General features: G+C 44.8%; 1 protein-coding gene across 1 annotated transcript in view; it reads left to right on the top strand.

Annotated features, from left to right (window-relative positions):
• LOC126334870 (F-actin-capping protein subunit beta) overlaps window positions 1-20,945 on the top strand; it is a 42,272-nt gene that overhangs the window by 4,231 nt on the left and 17,096 nt on the right. Inside the window, exon 4 of the mRNA XM_049997567.1 lies at window positions 14,507-14,700. Within this exon, the coding sequence (XP_049853524.1) occupies window positions 14,507-14,700 (194 nt within the window). The remainder of the gene's footprint in view (window positions 1-14,506; window positions 14,701-20,945) is intronic.

Here is a 20,945-nt window from a genome sequence, read left to right as displayed (position 1 = left end):
CCAGGTCGGGAGCCTATATTATTATGAATCAGGTCATAGGAATCTATTATAAACAAAGATTCCAAGACTTACCAAGCGGGAAAGCGCCGGCAGACAGGCACATGAACAAAACACACAAACACACACACAGAATTGTTCATGTGCCTGTCTGCCGGCGCTTTCCCGCTTGGTAAGTCTTGGAATCTTTGTTTATAATATATTTTTCCCATGTGGAAGTTTATTTCTATTTTATTTACAGGTCATAGGAATCTGCACTTTAAGCCGAATTATCCATTTTAACTTGGTTTACGAAATTTTGATCTGCTTGGAGTATTGTGATTTCCTGTTCATTTTATGGCATAATATAAGATCTGTTCTATATATGTACAAACATAGATAAATCTTCACTTGAAGATGACTAAGCAGGTGAATTTGGTCAGTAGTATTGAATGAAAAGTTTAGTTTCAAATATATTGACAGCTTGAACACAATTTTGCATGTCAGCTTGCCATGAAACACAATGCTTTTTTATCACAAGACATCGTTCAACACTTGCGTGGTACATCCTCTAGGCTTGACATTATTTCTTAATTTGTATTGTTTACATCTTACGTTTACAGAATACCATTCTTTGGTAAGCAGTACACCATATTCTACCATTGTAACCCCCACCCCCGAGAGGCAGTATATTTACTCTTGGAGTAGAATATAAGTTGCCCTCACTCCGTAAACTTTCCCAGCGTAGTGACTGATGATATTATCAGGTCTCCAGCCAGAACATAACACATCTTCACACATTATTTCAGAAGTCCACCTGGCTGCCACCTTCAGGTGAGTAAACCATCGCACTAACTCGCCAGAACTGAAATCAAACAGCAGTGGCAGCTCCTTTATACACGTCTTGTAGGTGCACTGCGCGTGCACGGACATAAGTGCCCTCTGTTGCAAAGCACAACAGAGCACTGGTTATGAAAACTTGTGGAAGCCATAAATCGAAATCAAAAAATGTTGACACCTTTTGATGACCAAAACAAAGACCATTGTTTCTTAATGCAAATAAAACAGGATTTTTGGCTGTCTGACAGTATTATAAACAGGGATAAGGGGATTCTTTGAGTAAGAATTGGATCCCTCGTTTGTTTGACATTATAAAACAACAGTCTTTCTTTCGGTCATCGAAGGATGTCAACAGTGTTTGATATCAATATATCATTTCCACAGGTTTTCACCATAGGTGCACTGTCTTGCTTTGTGCTAGAAGGCAGCTACATTCACTCATGCGCGGTGGACCTACAGGTGGTGTATAAAGGAGCCACACTGAGGTTGGGCTTCAGTTTCAGTGACTTGGTGATTGGCTACTCACCTGAAGATGGTGGCTAGGTGGACTACCAAAATTTTGTCAAGATGACATATTTTCTGGCTGAAGACCCGATATTCATATCTACATTTACATTTATACTCCGTAAGCCACCGAACGGTGCGTGGCAGAGGGCACTTTACGTGCCACTGTCATTACCTCCCTTTCCTGTTCCAGTCGCCTATGGTTCGTGGGAAGAATGACTGTCTGAAAGCCTCCGTGCACGCTCTAATCTCTCTAATTTTACATTCGTGATCTCCTCGGGAGGTATAAGTAGGGGGAAGCAATATATTAGATACCTCATCCAGAAATTGCCAATTATACAGTTTCTTGGCTTCATAGATAACCTTGTTAATTTTTTGTATGTTTTGAAAAAGTGATGGAAAAACTTAGTCATTAATTCAGGCACATGCAAACAACGTTCTTTTATTTTTGCAAGAAATTTGTTTTCCTTCTTACTAGCTTTTTGCAGTGCTGTGTGGGTGTAAACCTGATCGGAAATCCTATAAATCAGTATTGATAACAAAATGTAGGGTACTCTTGAGTTACAGAGTCAAGTTTTGAATTGCCAAGGACTGCTTTCTTGTTTTGCATTCCTTATCTGGATAAGATGTGATAAAACAGTTTCCCTAAGTACAATAACTCCGTATGTCCCCTCTGAACAACATATCATGGTGCTGCACATGGTCACATGATGCTCCAGTACACACAAAATTCCAAACAGAAATGCAATGAAAGGCGTAGAGGCTGAGGAAACGTGAAGTATGGGGCTTTACATCATTGTAGTTGCGCATGGCGGTAATGCCTGTACGCTGATGCTCCCTGGCAGCTGTTCAAATGAACCTATTTCTAGCAGGTCACAGGAAAATATTTTGAATGATGGTTTGAGAAACTTTACTTTCAGAGTAAATTTCTTTTTATGCAAGCTGAATTATGTTGTGTGTGACAGTGTACGATGAATTTCTTAACTTGCAGAGTATTCAACTTTCATTCAAAACTTACCGCTTAGAAAATTTTTGGACCTAGAAGGCCATCCAGTTACATCATTATTTAAAATTTTACTGGCACATATGTTTGATATACCTTATCAGGTAACACATGCAAATAAAGACTAATATTACATGTGAAAGCTTAATTTGTATATTCATTTAAATTGTTAACTTTTCCTGTTCATTTATTTCCGCTACTTAACTTGTGATTTTGCTATTGGCTAACGAAAGTGCATCTCAATACTGATGTCAGTGCTTTGGAAACTAATGTATTGTATTTGGTGGAATTTCCATGTACACTTCCATAATAAGTAGTACACAGTGTGCATGTTGCTGCTCATGAAAGAGCTTTCCATAACACATTTTTTTGCTGTGTTTTGTTTCCTAAAGTGTCCTAAAAGTTCTACGCCAGTGTATAACGCCTTTACCTTTCAAAGGAATGATAGGTTTTACAACTCCAAGGGAAAGTATACCGTCCATTAAAATGGAAAAAGTGTATTTTTAACTGGGAAATCCAGGATATTCCCTCCCCCCACCCACGGCTGTGCATTCTGGTTAACCAGTTCTAGGGTTCAGAAGGGGAGGATACCAGGCAGAGCATTAATAATGGTGGCTAATTGAGAGGCCACTGTTCAAACACTCTGTAGTTTGATCCGTGGTGGGTCCTTAGATCTTCGCTGGCAGTCAATGTGACATTCATCTCTGAAATTGCTGTGTGTATTGGAATATGTTGGCTTGGATTCCGTATTAAAATTTAGATCCTCAACAAAAGCCAGGGTTCGGTAAAGAAATATTGTAGTAAGATTAAAGTCGAGACAGTGAAAGGACATCCTTGCCCACAGCACTGTTGCCAGCTTTCAACTGTGAAATGCAGATGGATGCATGCGAAAACAGTAGCCATTAAATAGTTGTAACAAGAATGAGGCATTGCCATAGAGACTCCCACAAATTCGAATTATGTTACTGGTTGAGGTAGTTGGATGAAACTGTTGCGTACAGCCCACTGCAACTGTCAGGGATCAGCTTGCAAAGACTCGGCTATAGAGCCTACCACCTCCCAGCAAGGCAATGCATGGAAAAATATCAGTGTTCAGACCAACATTTGGATCGATTACAGGTTTCTAAATTGAAAACTGTCCCTTACTTAAGCAGTGGGTGTCAGGAACAATGTGGGAATTCCATATTGCTGTACTAAAGGGAAGGAAGATTATGGGTTAACTTCCATATCAAATTAAGTTTTGCAGGATGTTACTAAAATAACTGATACTGAAATGGAATCCCATCGCTAATCTCAAAGGGCATACCTGACCCTCCTCTTATATTCCTAATGATAGTAATGTAATGGAACTAGAATATTACTTTGGAATGAAATGTTAAGGCTTAAAATCTTTTCCTTTGTGTTCCTAACCTCTGGTCGAAAGACTTGTTCAGCTAATGGTTTGCACCAGGGGCTCACAACTCTTTTGTCAGTACGTGTGTGGTGAGCATGGGTAGGAGACTTTTGTGGTATCTTCCTTTTTTACTGCCGTCTTACTCTGAGTATATCTTTGCTCAGGCTTTTCACTGCTGTCAACCTAACTCATTCATAGGGCATCCGTTATGTTTGTCTGCACGATGTGGCATTATTTTGCCCCAGCTGGTCATCTCCATCAAGCCAGGTGGCCATTGCTCTGGCTGAGTGGTACCTGTGAGGAGAGCCCTCAGTCAGTGTAGTCAGCATCACATTGAATATTTGGCTCTGTAAAAAAAGATCAAAGTCGCACATCGATGGATGTGGGGCATCGGCAATCTCCTTGGACTAACCAGAACTCTAAAAAGTATTAATTGTTATGGCTCCATGAAATGTCCCTCCTTGGCCATGCCTGGGGGAGGAGAGCAAAACAAAGCAGCTTACTGATTTCAGTTCGTGGATTGCACCTGAATGGATGGAGTGTCCTTTCCTTTACTAAGCCAGTGTTCTTTGTGAATAATGTAGAAAAGGTATTCAGAGAAATCTCTTTCGTTAGTAAATTTCAAAATGGTTCCACATTAATTAAAACAGTGAACCATTGCTAGTTCCAGGTATTATCTCATGGGGGGGGGGGGAAATTGTTGGTTTACCTATTACCGAGATATTACTAAACATGATACAGGGTATTATTGTTTTTCATCAGGACTACACAAACATTTGGAGAAATGTGGTTACCATTTTGTATGTCGTGCACATAGAGACCTGCCAGACAACAAGGTTGCCGTTGGAAGATTTGCCCTTGTATTTGCTGCGGATTCACTTCTAGAGAAGGCCAAAATCAGGGTTTACCGCTAGATGTCAAGCCATTTTTCCCATTCACAATGTGATGCTTTTAACGCCAACACATGGATTGTATATATTGCTGATTTTTGGAGACCTTGGCCAGTTGCTTCACAAAAATTCACCTACTACCGCATCTCCATCAATTGAGGAAATGAGTATTCTCTCCAATCCCTATAGTGTGCTCCGCTAATTAAAGATTGCAAAATCCAAGAGATGAAGGTCTCTTATTGCCTCTCATATTTTGAAGGTTGGAAAAAAAAATTGTCTCCTGTCTCAGTGATACTGAACTTCACCGTTATTGTGGGCTGATCATTAGCAGTACCTAATGTATTTCCTCCCTAAAATTTGATCTTCAGTAATGCACAAATAAATTAGATCGTAAGAGCGATAGGCCATCCCCTTTTGTATTGCTGCAGCTCCATCTGCGGGAACCTTGTTTCCCTGGTCCTGCCCAGAGAGGCAGCAATCTTTCACCACTCAATGAACCATTTACTATGTTGGGCTGTTCAAAGAACCAGCTGAAATTATATACTTTGGCCACTAGGTTATTCTCCTTTGTCAGATTACCCGAACAAGGTTCTAGGAGATGTCTCCGAAGTGATCACTTGCACCTCAGGAATAGCTGTTGCCAGTCTACAGGTCACCTTGACTGATATGGACCCAGGCTCTGATTTACTTCACAGATTTTCCAACATCTGAAAGTTTCTCAGGCTCCATATACTCAAGGTCGTCAACCATCTTTGGCTAGGATGTTTTCTCTTCACAGTAACAACACAGGATAGTGCTGATTAGCCTCACCAACATGGTGTGCAAGCTACTTGAAAAGATGGTAGTAGCCCAGTACTATACTGTGTTCTTGGATTGCAGAGCCTTCTGTCCTCTTGTCAGTACAGCCTCTGGGAAGGACTATCAACAATCAGTCAAATGATTAGATCCAAAACAGCTCTCTGATAGTGTTTTTCTAAATGCCACCTCCTTGCCTTCTTTAAGGCATATAACACAGCTTAGTGCCTCACATTTTACTTATTCTCCATGGCGGGTTTTCAAGGCTTTGTGCCGATTTAGCAGTAACTCCAGCACTGTATGTCAGTGACATTTACATTTGATACAGTTCCCATTCTGTAGCCTTGGCTGAACACCAGTTCCAAGGCGCTGTCCAAAGGGTCTCTGCAAGGACCTATTTCCGTGGTTTCTAATTTCTCCCCCTAATACCTGAATTGTGCATTATCATCATCATACAAGGATCCATCCTGACTCAGAATTGTACTTAAATACACAGCTATTGGACAGTCCTGATTTTTCATACCCATCTTTGATAAGTAACTTACATGGCTGGTGCAAATTCAGCAAGTAAGACTGGCTGCTTGCGAAGGCTTAACACTCTCTGCTTGCTTGCCCACAACTATTCTAGTAGGGACCGCACTACTTTTTCCTCATTTATTGGGCCCCAGTGTTGTCCCGATTGGTCTATGGTTGCTAGTGTTAATGGCTCATTAGCACCTTAGGCTTAGAAATTATTGAATCCAGTCCACTGCCATGGAGTATGAGTGGCAACTAGCATCTGCCAGACTAGTGCTGTAGATTGTCTTCTTCCCAAAGCAAAGGTCTGCCTTCTTCAATTTTGGCAGTACCGATCATGCTAACTTTACAGTTACCTTTCAAGAGATTCTTAATCATCAAAACTATCAAATTATGTCTTTGTGCATTGGGCTTCAGAACCCTAGTATTTGCCCTCAGGTGAAATTAAGAGTTGAAATGAGCTTTGTGGCCATTTGGCCCTCGTCAGACCTCCTCAGAATATTCTCCGCATGTTTTTCCACACATCCCCACAGTGAATTGTGACCAATCTATTTCAAGGACTTAGTCTGTCACCCCCATGACCCCCAGCGTCTGTTCTTCTCAATTCTTCAGGAATATCAGAGTGTTACTGTCATTTGCACTGACAGTTCTAAAACCTTGGTTAAGATGGTTATTATTTTACTACTCGCACCAGTTAGGAACATTTAGTGTTCTTTCAGTGAAGCTGTTAGCTATTAACAGAGCCTTGTGTTTAATGAAACCTACCTCTCTTGATTGCATTTTAATTTCCAGTGATTCAGTGAGCTGTCTCCAGGCTGTCAATCCATGTTGCTGTTCTCACCCTGTGGTATCTGCTATTCCTGACCACCTCTCTGAATGTAATCGTACTGCATGTTCAGTTGTCTTTTTTTGGGTGCCAAGTCTTGTAGGTATCCCAGGGAATGAACTGGCAGACTGTTTGGTTAGAGGGATGACTGGTTGCCCAACATTCACTTTGAGAACTGTAGATGTGGATTTGCCGCTGCAAATGAGATCCCTAACTACTCACCTTACCTACCCACCCTGGACTATCGGGGGGGGGGGGGGGGGGGCAGCATCAGCTCTGACGCCACTTTCAGTTACAGCCCAGACGTGTTTAGTCAGGTTCAGCATCTGGGGAGATACGGGACCAGCACATCGATTGGAAATTGACACATTGTTCCTGGAACTACTCCATCACACTCCTGGCCTTGTGACATGGCATGTTATCTTGTTGAAAACTATCGCCACTGTTGGGAACATGATCACTCCAAAGGGGTGTAAGTGTTCTGCATCCAGTGTATGAAACCTCCTGGCCCCATCGTAGTGCCTCGCACAAGCTCCGCCAAAAGATGCCCACGTAAAGATTCCCCAGGCATATTAGAGCTGCTACCAGCTTGTCTCCGTCCCAAATACAGGTGTTAAGGAGCCATTCCCATGGAAGAAGACAGATTCATGCCCTCCCATTGCTGTGATGAAGAAGGTACTGGGATTCATCAGACCACACAACACCTTGCCACTGCGCCAGTGTACAGTGCTGATGTCCTGCCACTGTACCAGTGTACAGTGCCGATTGTCACATACCCATTTCAGTTGTAGTTGCCAGTGTCGTAGTGTTAACATCAGCATGGACATGGGTCGTAGGCTAGAGGCCTGTATTAGGAGTGTTCGGTGAACTGCATGTTCAGATTCGCTTACACCCTGCCCATCATTAAAGTCTGATATTAGTTGCATCACAGTTCACTGCCTGTCTCTTTTTAGCCGACCTGCACTGCCTACAGTGTGACATCTGTAATGAGGGGTGGCTGCCCAACCTGATCCTGTCTGGACATGGTTGCACTTTGGTTCCTGTATGTGTAGAAGACACTCGCCACAGGACTTGCCAAACACCCAACAAATCGTGCTGTTTCCGAAAAACTTGTGCTGAGCTTCCGGGCATCACAATATGCCATCAAACTCGGATAGATCACGTGCCCTCCCCATTCTACGCACAGACAGCATACTCGCTGATACTATATACACCATGCATGTGTCTGACTAACAGTCATTTCTAACCAGCTGATGCTGCTATCGCCTGGGGTATCGGGACTCCCGGCAACGGCTATCCTGCCAGGTGGCTCTTGCCGTGGCTGGGTTGCGCCCGTGGGGAGGGCCCTTGGTCGGAGTAGGTGCCATCAGGGCGGATGACCCGCAATGAAGCATGGTACATCGTCTCTCGCTGGTGGCCAGCCGCCAGCGGTCTCTAAGCGTTCTCGGGCTCAGTTTAATGCTCAGAAATACGATCTGAAAACGTTCCCCTCCCTGGCCACACTGTGGGAGGAACGTAAGTCTCAAGATGGCAGTAGCAGTTATTCACCCCGCTTCTTAGTTTGTACGAGGGTTGATGGGGGGTCTTTCCTCTCCACAAAGTCTCAGTTCTTCGTCGAGCATTTAGAGGACAAGTTTGGGGAGCTGGAGGTCTTGTCAAAAATGCGCTCTGGGTCAGTCCTGATACAAACGGCATCCTCTGCCCAGTCACGACGGTTACTCGCTTGTGACAAGTTGGGGGATGTTGCCGTTACGATCACACCCCATAAGAGTTTAAATATGGTCCAGGGAGTTATTTACCGTAGGAATCTTCTTTTGCAGTCTGACGAAGAGCTGCGCGCCAATTTAGAGCGCCGAGATGTACATTTCGTCCGGCGCGTTCATCGGGGTCCGAAGGAAAATCAGATTGCTACCGGTGCCTTCATCTTGGCCTTCGAAGGGGATACATTACCGGAAAAAGTCAAGGTGATGGTCTACCGATATGACGTTAAGCCTCCTCCCCCTCCCTCCCCCGATGCGGTGCTTTAAGTGCTGGAAGTTCGGCCATATGTCTTCTCGCTGCACTTCCAGACTCACATGTCGAGATTGCGGACGCCCATCACATCCCAATACTCCATGTGCCCCGCCCCCATCTGTGTCAACTGCGGGGAGCACCATTCACCTTGCTCGCCAGACTGCCGAATTTTCCAGAAAGAGCGTAAAATCATGGAATACAACACCCTGGACCGACTAACCGATACTGAGGCCAAGATGAAATACGATCGACTCCATCCTGTGAGAATGACATCTTCCTACGCTGCTGCTACAACACCTGTGCTAGCTCTGTCTGTTTCACCACTTGTGGCCGGATCGACGAGTAGTAAAACTCCTCCTGCCCCCTCGCCAGTGGGGGGGGGGGGGAGGGGCTCTACCCACCGGGCTGCTCCTGCGCCACCTACCTCAGGAGCAACACCATCCCACCCATCGGGGACGTCCGTCCCCACTTCTAAGCCGGAGAAGTGTCCAACTTCTTCGGCTTCTCACGCTCGCAAGGGGTCCCTTGGGTCCCTCCCTTCCCAGGTTTCCGCCAGCGAGAAGCCTGACGACCGACAATGGCGTAAGTGCCAGCAATCCGCTGGTCGTAGGGCTTCACGATCCTCCTCCGTCCCGGAGACTGAATCGGTGAAGCCCTCCCAGTTGGTGCGACCCAAGGAAAGGCGTGAGAAACCCAAGAAGAGCTCTCAGCACAAGGAACTCGCGGTGGCAGCCATCCCACCGCAACCTTCCAGCCTGTGTCTGAGGATGCGGTGGAGATTCTGGCATCCGCCGAGGACCTCGATCTCACCGGTCCATCAGACGCCATGGAAAGCACTATCACAGGTGCTAAATCGGAGGCAGCAGGAGACCCAGCAGCGTAATCTCCCTTCCCAGTCCCGTCAAGCCTTTCTCAGCCATGGACAACACCATCCTCCAGTGGAACTGCAGCGGTTTCTTCCACCATCTAGCTGAGCTCCGCCAACTTATCAGCCTTCACTCTTTCCTCTGCATGCGAACCCCCGCCCTCCATGGCTATCGGGGTTATTATAAGAACCGGGCAGCTTATGAAAGGGTGTCTGGTGGCGTCTGCATTTATGTCCTGAACTCTCTTCACAGCGAGTCTGTACCTCTCCACACACCTTTAGAGGCTGTCGCTGTTCGGGTGTTCACGCCACAGGCTGTTACCGTCTGCAGTCTTTACCTTCCACCGGATGGTGATGTCGCGCAGCATGTCCTGGCTGCTCTGATAGCTCAATTGCCTCCACCTTTCCTGTTACTGGGCGACTTTAATGCCCATAACCATCTGTGGGGTGGGTCAGTGGCAACAGGTCGAGGCGCCATCGTTGAGCATTTATTGGCGCAGCTCGATCTCTCGATCTTAAATGATGGTGCCTTCACACACTTCAATGTGGCGCATGGCACATACTCTGCCATTGACCTTTCCATCTGTAGCCCTAGCCTCTTACCGTCTGTCCAGTGGAGAGTGCATGACGACCTGTGTGGTAGTGACCACTTTCCGATCTTTCTGTCCCTGCCACAGCGTCAGTCTTCTGGGCGCCCTAGCAGGTGGGCTATGAATCAGGCTGACTGGGACTTGTTGTCCTCCACTGCCGCTATTGAGCCTCTCTCTAATGATGCCATTGATGCAGTGGTTCAATCGGTCACCACCGGCATTGTTACTGCCACCGAATCTGCCATTGCACGTTCTTCTGGGTCCCTTCGGCGGCGGACTGTGCATTGGTGGTCGCCTGAGATCGCTGAAGCGATTAAAGCTCGCCGGTGGGCACTCCATCCTCACAAGCGACATCCCTCAATCGACCACCTTATTGCCTTCAAACAGCTGCGTGCGCGAGCCCGCTGCATTATCCGCCAACGCAAGCAGGAGTGCTGGGAGTGGTATCTGTCCACCATTGGCCTCCATGTCACTCCATCGCAGGTCTGGGCCAAGATTCGCCGCCTCTATGGCTATCGGACCCCTGTCAGTGTCCCTGCGCTCTCACTGCATGGAGCAGTTTGTACTGACTCCAACGTCATTGCAAACTGCTTGGCAGAGCACTTTGCTATGAATTCTGCTACTGCCAACTACCCCTTGGGCTTCTGCTTCATTAAGGAGCGGATAGAACGTCGGAGTCTTTCTTTTCGCACTCACCATCCTGAATTGTAAAATGTTCCATTCAGTGAGTGGGAATTTCGAAGTGCCCTGCCGCTTGTCCTGATACCACTCCTGGGCCAGATAGCATCCACTCTCAGATGCTGAAACACCTTTCAGTGGACTGCCAGCGATGCCTCCTCGATCTTTACAATTGCATATGGGTCGAGGGTGAGTTTCCGTCGCAATGGCGGGAAAGTCTTGTTGTCCACATTCAGAAACCAGGGAAAAACCCTTTGGAGGTGGACAGCTACCGTCCCATTAGCCTCACCAACGTTCTTTGCAAGTTGCTTGAACGGATGGTGAGCCGGCGCTTGAATTGGGTACTGGAGTCTCGAGGCCTTCTGGCTCTGTCTCAGGGTGGGTTCCGTAAAGGCCGCTCCGCCGCCAACAATCTGGTGAGCCTGGAGTCGGCCATCCGTACTGCCTTTGCCTGCCGTCAGCATCTGGTTGCTGTCTTTTTCGACATGCGGAAGGTGTACGATACGACATGGCGTCATCACATCCTTTCTACGCTTCATGGATGGGGTCTTTGGGGCCCTCTGCCGATCTATATCCGCAATTTTCTGTCGTATCGTACCTTCCGCGTGCACGTCGCGGCCTCATATAGTTCCTCCCAAGTCCAGGAGAATGGTGTGCCACAGGGTTCTGTTCTCAGTGTGTCTGTTTTTAATAGCTATTAATGGGCTTGCTGCGGCCGTGGAAAATACTGTCTCCTCTTCCCTGTATGCTGACGACTTCTGCCTTTACTACAGCTCTATTGGCATTGCAGCTGCTGAACGTCAGCTACAGGGTGCAATCCGCAAGGTGCAGTCTTGGGCTGTAGCGCATGGTTTTCAGTTTTCCGCAGCCAAGACCTGCGTTATGCATTTCTGCCGGCGACGCACTGTTCACCCGGAGCCGCGGCTTTATCTTGACGGCGAGCTTCTTAAAGTGGTGGAGTCACATAGGTTTTTGGGGGTGGTTTTTGATGCCCGGTTGACTTGGCTGCCTCATATTCGGCAGCTTAAACAGGCATGTTGGCGGCATCTAAATGCCATGCGATGCTTCAGCCACACCAGGTGGGGCGCCGACCAATCTACTCTCCTACGGCTTTACCAGGCGTTAATCCAGTCCCGTCTGGACTATGGGAGTCTGGCTTATGGCTCAGCATCCCCATCTGCGTTGCAGGTGCTGGACCCAATCCTCCACAGCGGGATACGCCTTGCCAGTGGTGCCTTCCGAACCAGCCCTGTGGACAGCATACTTGTGGAGGCAGGTGTCCCTCCACTGCGGTTAAGATGCCAACAATTACTGGCTGCTTATGCTGCCCATTTTTTTAGCTCGCCCGGGCATCCAAATTATCGTGTCCTCTTCCCGCAGTCAGTCGTTCATCTGCCAGAACGTCGGCCCCGGTTGGGTTGTCAGATTGCCGTACGTGTCAAACAGCTTCTTTCCTGGCTTGGGTGTTTCCCTGTTACACCTCCTTACCGGGCCCCTCTGCGTACACCCCCGTGGTGTGTGCCTCGCCCTTGCCTTCGGCTCGACTTGGCACATGGCCCGAAGGACTCAGTCCCTCCGGAGGCCTTCCGACGCTGCTTTTATTCCATCCTGGCCACGTATCAGGGCTTTGGCGTTGTCTACACCAACGGTTCGATGGTGCTGGTCTAGTCGGTTATGCACTAACTCTAGGGGACCATTCTGAACAATGTTCGTTGCCGGCTGGCTGCAGTGTTCACACTGCTGAGCTGGTCGCCATCTTTCGTGCCCTAGAGTATATCCGCTCCTGCTCAGGTGAGTCCTTCGTTATCTGTAGCGATTCCCTGAGCGGTTTACGAGCTCTCGGCCAGTGTTTCCCTCGTTCTCGTCTGGTGATGGCTATCCATGAGTCCCTGCATACTCTCGCCCGTAGCAGCAGGTCTGTGGTCTTTGTTTGGGCACCAGGCCATGTTGGTATACCCGGCAATGAAACTGTTGACGGCCTGGCGAAACTGGCCACCAGTGCGCCATCTCTGGAGATTGGCCTCCTGGCTGCTGATTTGCGGACAGTCTTACACCGCAAAGTTCTCTCGTTTTGGGATGCTGAATGGCGCGGTCTGACCACCCCTAACAAACTCCGTGCCGTCAAGGACACGACTGTGTGGTGGTCATCCATGCGAGCCAACCGCAGGGACTCAGTCATCCTTTGTCGGCTCCGCATTGGCCACACCCGACTCACGCACAGTTATTTACTGTGTCGTGAGGATCCCCCTCTTCGTCGTTGTGGGGTGTCCTTGACGGTGGTCCATATTCTGTCGGAGTGCACCCTTTTAACCGTGCTCAGGCAGACTTTTGCAGTGCTTGACACGCTCTCTGCTCTTTTATCAGTTGACTCTGCCATGGTGGACTTGGTTTTGTGTTTTATTCGGGCAGGGGATTTTTATCCTTTAATCTGAGTGGTTTTTTTTTAAGTGTTGATTCTGGCTTTTAGCCTCTGATTTTAAACTGAGTTTTTCAAGTGTTCTTGGTGGTTGGCTTTTCCTCTTTTTCTCTCTACGGTTGGCCAACCACCGTCACTCTGTGTGTTTTAATTTGTTTTGTCTGGTCTCTGTCAGAGTATTTCATGTCCTGTTTCGTCTGCTGTCTTTCCTGTTGTTCATTTCTTACTCTCTTCGGGTGGTTTTAGTTTTTATGGAACAAGGGACCGATGACCATAGTAGTCTGGTCCCTTTAATCCCACAAACCAACCAACCAAAGCACAGATTCCTGACTTGCTTTCACGTAAGTTTAGATTCTCTGTCCACAGGCGGACCTTTTCATATAATGTAACTTTCTTTTACAATATTGCAATTACATAACAATTACTTCTCATATTACGGTCATAAATATAGACCTATGTCGTACAGTGTTAGTTATGAAGTAAGTTGTACAGTCATTGCTTTCTCTATGTACAAACTTTCTAAGAATATTGTATAGCTATTACAAGAAGTGCATCATGCTTGCAGGTGCTTCGCTGTACGGTTCCCATCTGTGGTAAAGAACTCTCTAGAGTTTTGAAAGCTTATATTTTGTTTAGGGGTAAAATGAGTGTATACAGTACCAGACTTCACTTATAGAGAAAACCCACAGTTGGTAATATCAAGCCTTAAATTATTTCCCCAGATTAAAGCTACAAATGAAGATTGGATTTCAAGCTACAATAATAAACACAGTATCTCGGACCGAAAAATCATTAATGATTTACTTGTAAAAGCAAAAGCAAATGTTTTAAATAACATTGATGGTCAAATACTGACATTAAAAATGTAGTGTGGTTATGTTAAGATGATAAAAACATTGTACAACATGATCCCAATAAATGACTGTCAGGAGTTAGAGAAAAATGCGTTGCAACAAGGTTTATGTGAACCTCTACAGTATTACACATTTTGCGGTCACCTAAAGTAAAAGATGTAGGGACAAGAAATAGATCTGATGAGTGACATTAAAATAGCTTGTCAGGGACACAGAGCTATAATTCAAGGACCAGGATGCAGTTGAGAGAAAAAATCCATATATAAATTTATAGCTGTATTCATTTTTGAAAGTTAGTGTTTTTAAAATGGCAATAATATATCATTACCTGCATTTCTATTTTCTAGGTGTTATTCTTATTAAAAAGGCTGGTGATGGATCCAAGAAAATAAAGGGCTGTTGGGATTCAATTCATGTGGTTGAAGTTCAAGAGAAGACAAGAAATGCACATTACAAACTTACATCCACTGCAATGCTGTGGCTCCAGACAAATAAGACTGGTTCAGGAACCATGAACTTAGGAGGAAGTCTCACAAGACAGGTATGTGATAGTGGTGTAATACCTGTATTAATTACTGCTGTTAAAAACATGAAGTTGTATGGAATTTATTAGCCCCATTTGCAATATCATTTGTTGAAGCAATGTTGTCTATACTAAATTAAAAACCTAAGGATTTTTATGCTTCAAACTCACTCAAAACATTTTTTGTTATGATCTTATTATGTTGCATTTCCAAATAACCAGCATCCTCATTCTCTTTTTCCTCACCTTCACTTGTCTTTGCTGCTGTTAATTGTTAGTACTGATAGTTTAAGATTACAGCAGCTCTGTTAACTGATTTTTTGTTTCTTTAAACTTTCTGTGTTATTGTTGTCTTTATTTCTTCACCTGTAACCGACAAGGGCTTCTTGTACTAGAAGTAGGTTCTCCCATATGTTTTCGTCCTCTCTAGGACATTGGTCAAGACTGCGAATGCATGCAGGGCTTCGTGACAGTTTTCAGACTATGTAAATATTAAATAATTTTGCACTGCTGCTGTTACAGTTTAATAATGTTCTGGTCATAAAGAGTTCTCCTGTCCTTCAAAAGAATCTTGGTTCCAAGACCCATTCGGAGACCCAAGCTTGCTCATTGGTGATAATTGTTCTCCTTCATTGTTAACAGAAACTGGTTGCAAATAAGAGAATGATCATTTAGCTTTACCATTGAACAAAAAGGGAGGTGAGGGGTAGGGGAAAGGATAGTTGACTGGAGGGAGGAAGAAGCATCGAGGTAACTGGATGGCAATGTATCACTAGGGATTGAAATGTTTTATAACCCCGCCACACAAGCATGATCAACCACCTTATCTGTGGAGGAGGAGAATTGATGTTGATAACAGGATATCGCTGTGATTGTAGGACCTGAGCTTTGTATGCAGTGCATTACACAAAAATGCACACTAACCATATAAAATACACTTTATCTAACCCAAGTATAATCTGTTCACACTCCATTTCAGTGTAAGTGGTAGGTAGTGATGTAGTTAAGGCTGCAGGTATTAGAAGTTTTAATGTTGTGGCTTAAACATCAGCATTTTGAATAACCTGAGGTGTGTCATCCACACTGCATTGAATGATGCACTGGAGAATAATAAATGCAAAACCTACAAAGCAGTGTCAATATAAAGCAGAGTAATTGAAAGCTCCTGTTTGTGAACTGTACGGGTACTAAAAATGTCTCTGAAATTGGCTGACCTTGAAAGCATTTGCATAATAGGTGACAGCTTTTTGGTTGGACCTAATATATCAATGCTGATTGCCATTGTTTTTTCTTCTTTGCTCCTTGTCCAGTTGTAAGGACACTTTTGGAAAAAACAACATTAATCAAAAAAGGATTTGACTGTATATGCTTTCCTCTCACATTCTTCGTAAATAAAGGCCTTGGGAAAAGCTCTGTCCAGACATCAGTTTCATTTATGATATACACGAGGAAAGCGCACACAGTGTGATCGAATTGGATAAATGTTAAATCATTTTTGGTTACTGATAACGGAGTCATTGTTAGAGAATGAAATATTGAAATTGAAGATGTGATCAGCATGCTTTCAGAAGAATGTGGTATCCATAGAGTAATTCTTATAATCTAAAATTTATCAATGCACACACATTTGTTATGGTTTTGATCTTGAAAGTACCACCACCACCACTATTAATTTTGGGGAATTTAAATTCTCACAAGACCTAATGGGGCAATTCCTGTTTTCTCTTGTCGGTTTACTGGAATGTTTATAGTGACGGTGATCATTTTCCAATCACACTTTCTTTGCCACACCAATGCCCATCAGAAACTTTATTTATTGGGACGTAAAGAATACTGATCTCTGCCCAAACTCTTTGCCTTTACAAATGTCTGCTTGTGTCTGTGTATGTGCGGATGGATGTGTGTGTGTGTGTGTGTGTGTGTGTGTGTGTGTGTGTGTGTGTGTGTGTGTGTGTGTCATTTCAATCCTGGGAGCGGAAAGACTTATCTTAAGGGGAAAAAAGGACAGATATACACTCGTAAGTCTTTCCGCTCCCGGGATTGAAATGACTCCTTACCCTCTCCCTTAAAACCCACACCCTTTCGTCTTTCCCTCTCCTTCCCTCTTTCCTGAAGAAGCAACCGTTGGTTGCAAAAGCTTGAATTTTGTGTGTATGTTTGTGTATCTATCGACCTGCCAGCACTTTTGTTTGGTAAGTCACATCAACTTAGCAACACACACACACACACACACAAACAAGCAGACATATTTAAAGGCAAAGAGTTTGGGCAGAGATGTCAGTCGAGGCGGAAGTGTGGAGGCAAAGATGATGTTGAATGACAGGTGAGGTATGAGTGGCGGCAACTTGAAATTAGTGGAGATTGAGGCCTGGTGGATAATGAGAAGAGAGGATATATTGAAGGGCAAGTTCCCATCTCCGGAGTTCGGATGGGTTGGTGTTTGTGGGAAGTATCCAGATAACCCGGATGGTGTAACACTGTGCCAAGATGTGCTGGCCGTGCACCAAGGCATGTTTAGCCACAGGGTGATCCTCATCACCAACAAACACTGTCTGCCTGTGTCCATTCATGCGAATGGACAGTTTGTTGCTGGTCATTCCCACATAGAAAGCGTCACAGTGTAGGCAGGTCAGTTGGTAAATCACGTGGGTGCTTTCACACGTGGCTCTGCCTTTGATTGTGTAAACCTTTCGGGTTACAGGACTGGAGTAGGTGGTGGTGGGAGGGTGCATAGGACAGGTTTTACACCGGGGGCAGTTACAAGGGTAGGAGCCAGAGGGTAGGGAAGGTGGTTTGGTGATTTCATAGGGATGAACCAAGAGGTTACGAAGGTTAGGTGGACGGCGGAAAGACACTCTTGGTGGAGTGGGGAGGATTTCATGAAGGATGGATCTCATTTCGGGGCAGGATTTTAGGAAGTCGTATCCCTGCTGGAGAGCCACATTCAGAGTCTGAGCAGCCGCTGGTTGCGAAAGCTCGAAATTTTGTGTGTGTGTTTGTGTTTGTGTGTTGTTTTATTGTGCCTGTCTACCGGCACTTTCCCGCTTTGTAAGTCTTGGAATCTTTGTTTTTAATATATTTTTCCCATGTGGAAGTTTCTTTGTATTATATATATACGAAGAGTGTTGGGATAGATTTGTAACTACTATTGAAACACATACTTCCTTGTCACAAGTATGCGACAAACTGCACTGCCTTCACAGACTCCAGTCATTATCTGGCATCCTACATATCCATCAGAATGGTGTCATTCAATCTTACACTTCCATTGTTGCTGAACACATAGCAACACTCTTCAACCAAGCCACATCCATAAAAGATGATCAGATATTGTTTACCTATTCCAGGTTATCAACCTTCAGAAGCATACAGTGACGGGGGCCACCTCAGTTCTATGCACTGTGCCACAATAAATGCCCAGATCCAGATAGCCAGATGCATAGTCAGATGCTGCATTATTTACCCCTAGAATACAAAGAACATATTATTCCACACATAATTGCCTCTGATAGGAGGGTGAGTTTTAAGCCACCAAAGAACCCTCACAAGCTGGACAGCTGTCACCCTATCTATCTGCTAAATGTCATAAGCAAGTCTTTAGAACAAATGGTGAACACCCAACTTATTTGGATTCTTGAGACTAAAGGACTTCTATTCAAATTTGTGTGAATTCAGGGAGGGCTGGTCTATCAACATACCTGATTCACTAGAAAGCCATTATTATAATAATGGCATTTACATGCTGCTATCATTTTTGTCAGGTTTCTCCCCCCCCCCCCCTCCCTCCACTAAAAGCTTATGACTCCACATTACTGCAACATAGTCTAGTTACTGTGCACGAGTGGAGCTAGAGAGGTACACCTCCCAAAAATGTTTATCTGCATTTTTTATTGAGTCACTCTTTCCATGTTCAGTTAGGCATTCTGTCTTCACTGCACACAGGCTCAGGCTCTGGCCTGAGTAACCATTTTCCTGTCCGCAGTTCATGGTCGTGCGGTAGCGTTCTCGCTTCCCGCAGCTGGGTTCCTGGGTTCGATTCCCGGTGGGGTCAGGGATTTTCTCTGCCTTGTGATGGGTGTTGTGTGATGTCCTTAGGTTAGTTAGGTTTAAGTAGTTGCAAGTTCTAGGGGACTGGTGACCATAGCTGTTAAGTCCCATAGTGCTCAGAGCCATTTTCTAACTATTTTCCTAATAGTAACTAAAGAATTTACAGAGGCCGTGGACCCTACAGCCTAAACATATGTGTGATGTACTTCCGCTATCACTGAACATCCACCCCCATGAAAATTGTTATTGCTTAAAGAGCTACTTCAAGTAGAAGAAACTTTACACTTTTTAGGGCAAGTGACTGATACTAATCTAACATGGCTGTCTCACGTATTCCAGGTAAATCAGAATTGCAAGGCAATAGTGCTCTACCCTGCCTCAGCAACACTTCCTTAGATGCTGGTCACACCACTCTTGTAGCAACTTCACAATTCTTTCATACTATGCTGCTTAGACTTCGTAAGCTTCACCTGTGGATTCATAATGCCATGTATGCTATGCCTTCAGATAAAGTTCACTGTGAGATCACACTCTTAATCGGTATCTTCCAGACAAGCCCTGTAGATATCAACCTGCTGGGGATATTGTCAATTTTGGTACTATTTTGGTGCTGTTTTGTTTTTGCCAATTTTGGTGCTGTATTTGCAGTCACATCATAGCCAGGTAATGGGAAATAAACTGTCATTTTAAGATTACACACAAATCTCAGCCTTGAGGAAACAAAAAGTCAAAATGAAATTTTAGTGTTAAGTAACTACCAGTTATAAATATTGGTTGTCCTCAGATTTGTAACACTTTCCATGTGGGAAAATGACAAGTTCTGCGACATTTTGTGTTATTTTTCACGTTGTCATTTTCACGAAATTTTCCTGCGCCTAATTGTATGCGACTTTCCTCAACGTTCCCTCAGCACACCCGCTTGGAGAATCCGTCACCCACAGCATCACCTAAATACATCCTTCAGACCAAAAGATTAATCAGACCCATCTATTCTGTGGCAAGTGTTTTGTTAGTCAGTGTAAGGTGGCAATGAGCAACATTTCCCACCACCGCAATGTAGTGTCTTCATTGGAGAACTAGTGACTATTGTGCAACCTGTTACATACATCTGCACCTCTTCTTAAGAGTTTTTTTTCTAATTTGGAGTGACACACTGCCATCTCCAACGCCCACTGGTATTGTCCATTCAAGACCATCTTACTAAATGCTAAAACACTAAAAGGCCAATCATGTTTTTTTTTTTAACACCTAGCATCACATTTTTTCCAACGCCCACTGGTATTGTCCATTCAAGACCATCTTACTAAATGCTAAAACACTAAAAGGCCAATCATGTTTTTTTTTTAACACCTAGCATCACATTTTTTTTTATCACCTAGCCATGTAAGAATTCCAGAAAAAGAACTCATAGATCCTCTGGCCATGGAGGCTACTAAAGAGAATGTCTTGAGATTTAAAATACTGGGCCCTGACTTAGCTGATCCTATCCCAACAACTTCCAGTGACATGGAATAGGAAGTGATATGCTCTAGTTACCACTGAGAAGCTGCCTACCATAAAGGATTTTGTAACTGCATGGATGTCTCTGCAGAATGTCCTGCCAGGAATCTACAATTCTTTACTAACCTCACTGGCTGCAAGAAGTTACCCATGATTAAAACAATGGAAAATCCAGAATGGAATATTGACAACCACTGTGCTTTGTTCTACGTGGACATGACACCTAATAAGCTGTCTGTCTGCATGAATGACCACTGAAAAACTGTGGCCAAGAAACAGCTGGACTTATCAGACTACCCAGTGCATCATTCTTAATTTCAATGACAGCTTCACAGCCTGTACCATCGTCATTCATCCTTTCTACCAACACCATATTTTCTGAACTGCATGGATGAGAACACTCCCTGCAATATATCTTATGTTCACATAACCCTCTTGGCCTCAACCATCATTGCCTCCAGGGGCTGTGGCGCTGTTTGGCGGGTTCGTGCTAGGCTACAACAGGGCCCCAGCCTTTGCAGCACCTTTTCCCTTCCGTGCTTCAGAGGATTCTTGCTATTCTTTTTCCCCTCCCTTGGGGTACATGTCTGAAAGTTGTTGGAAATATGTTCTGCACATTCAGACGCAGATATCAGAACAGTCTCTCCACTGTTTTTGTTTCTTTCTTTCTTTCTTTCTTTGTTTCCCTTCCTCTGCTTCAGTGTTTGAGGTTCATC

This window comes from Schistocerca gregaria, chromosome 2 (genome assembly GCF_023897955.1).
Source record: "Schistocerca gregaria isolate iqSchGreg1 chromosome 2, iqSchGreg1.2, whole genome shotgun sequence".
In the NCBI taxonomy this organism is placed as follows: domain Eukaryota; kingdom Metazoa; phylum Arthropoda; class Insecta; order Orthoptera; family Acrididae; genus Schistocerca; species Schistocerca gregaria.
The sequence above is the reverse complement of the archived record's forward strand: the minus strand, read 5'-3'. Positions and strand labels throughout refer to the sequence as shown.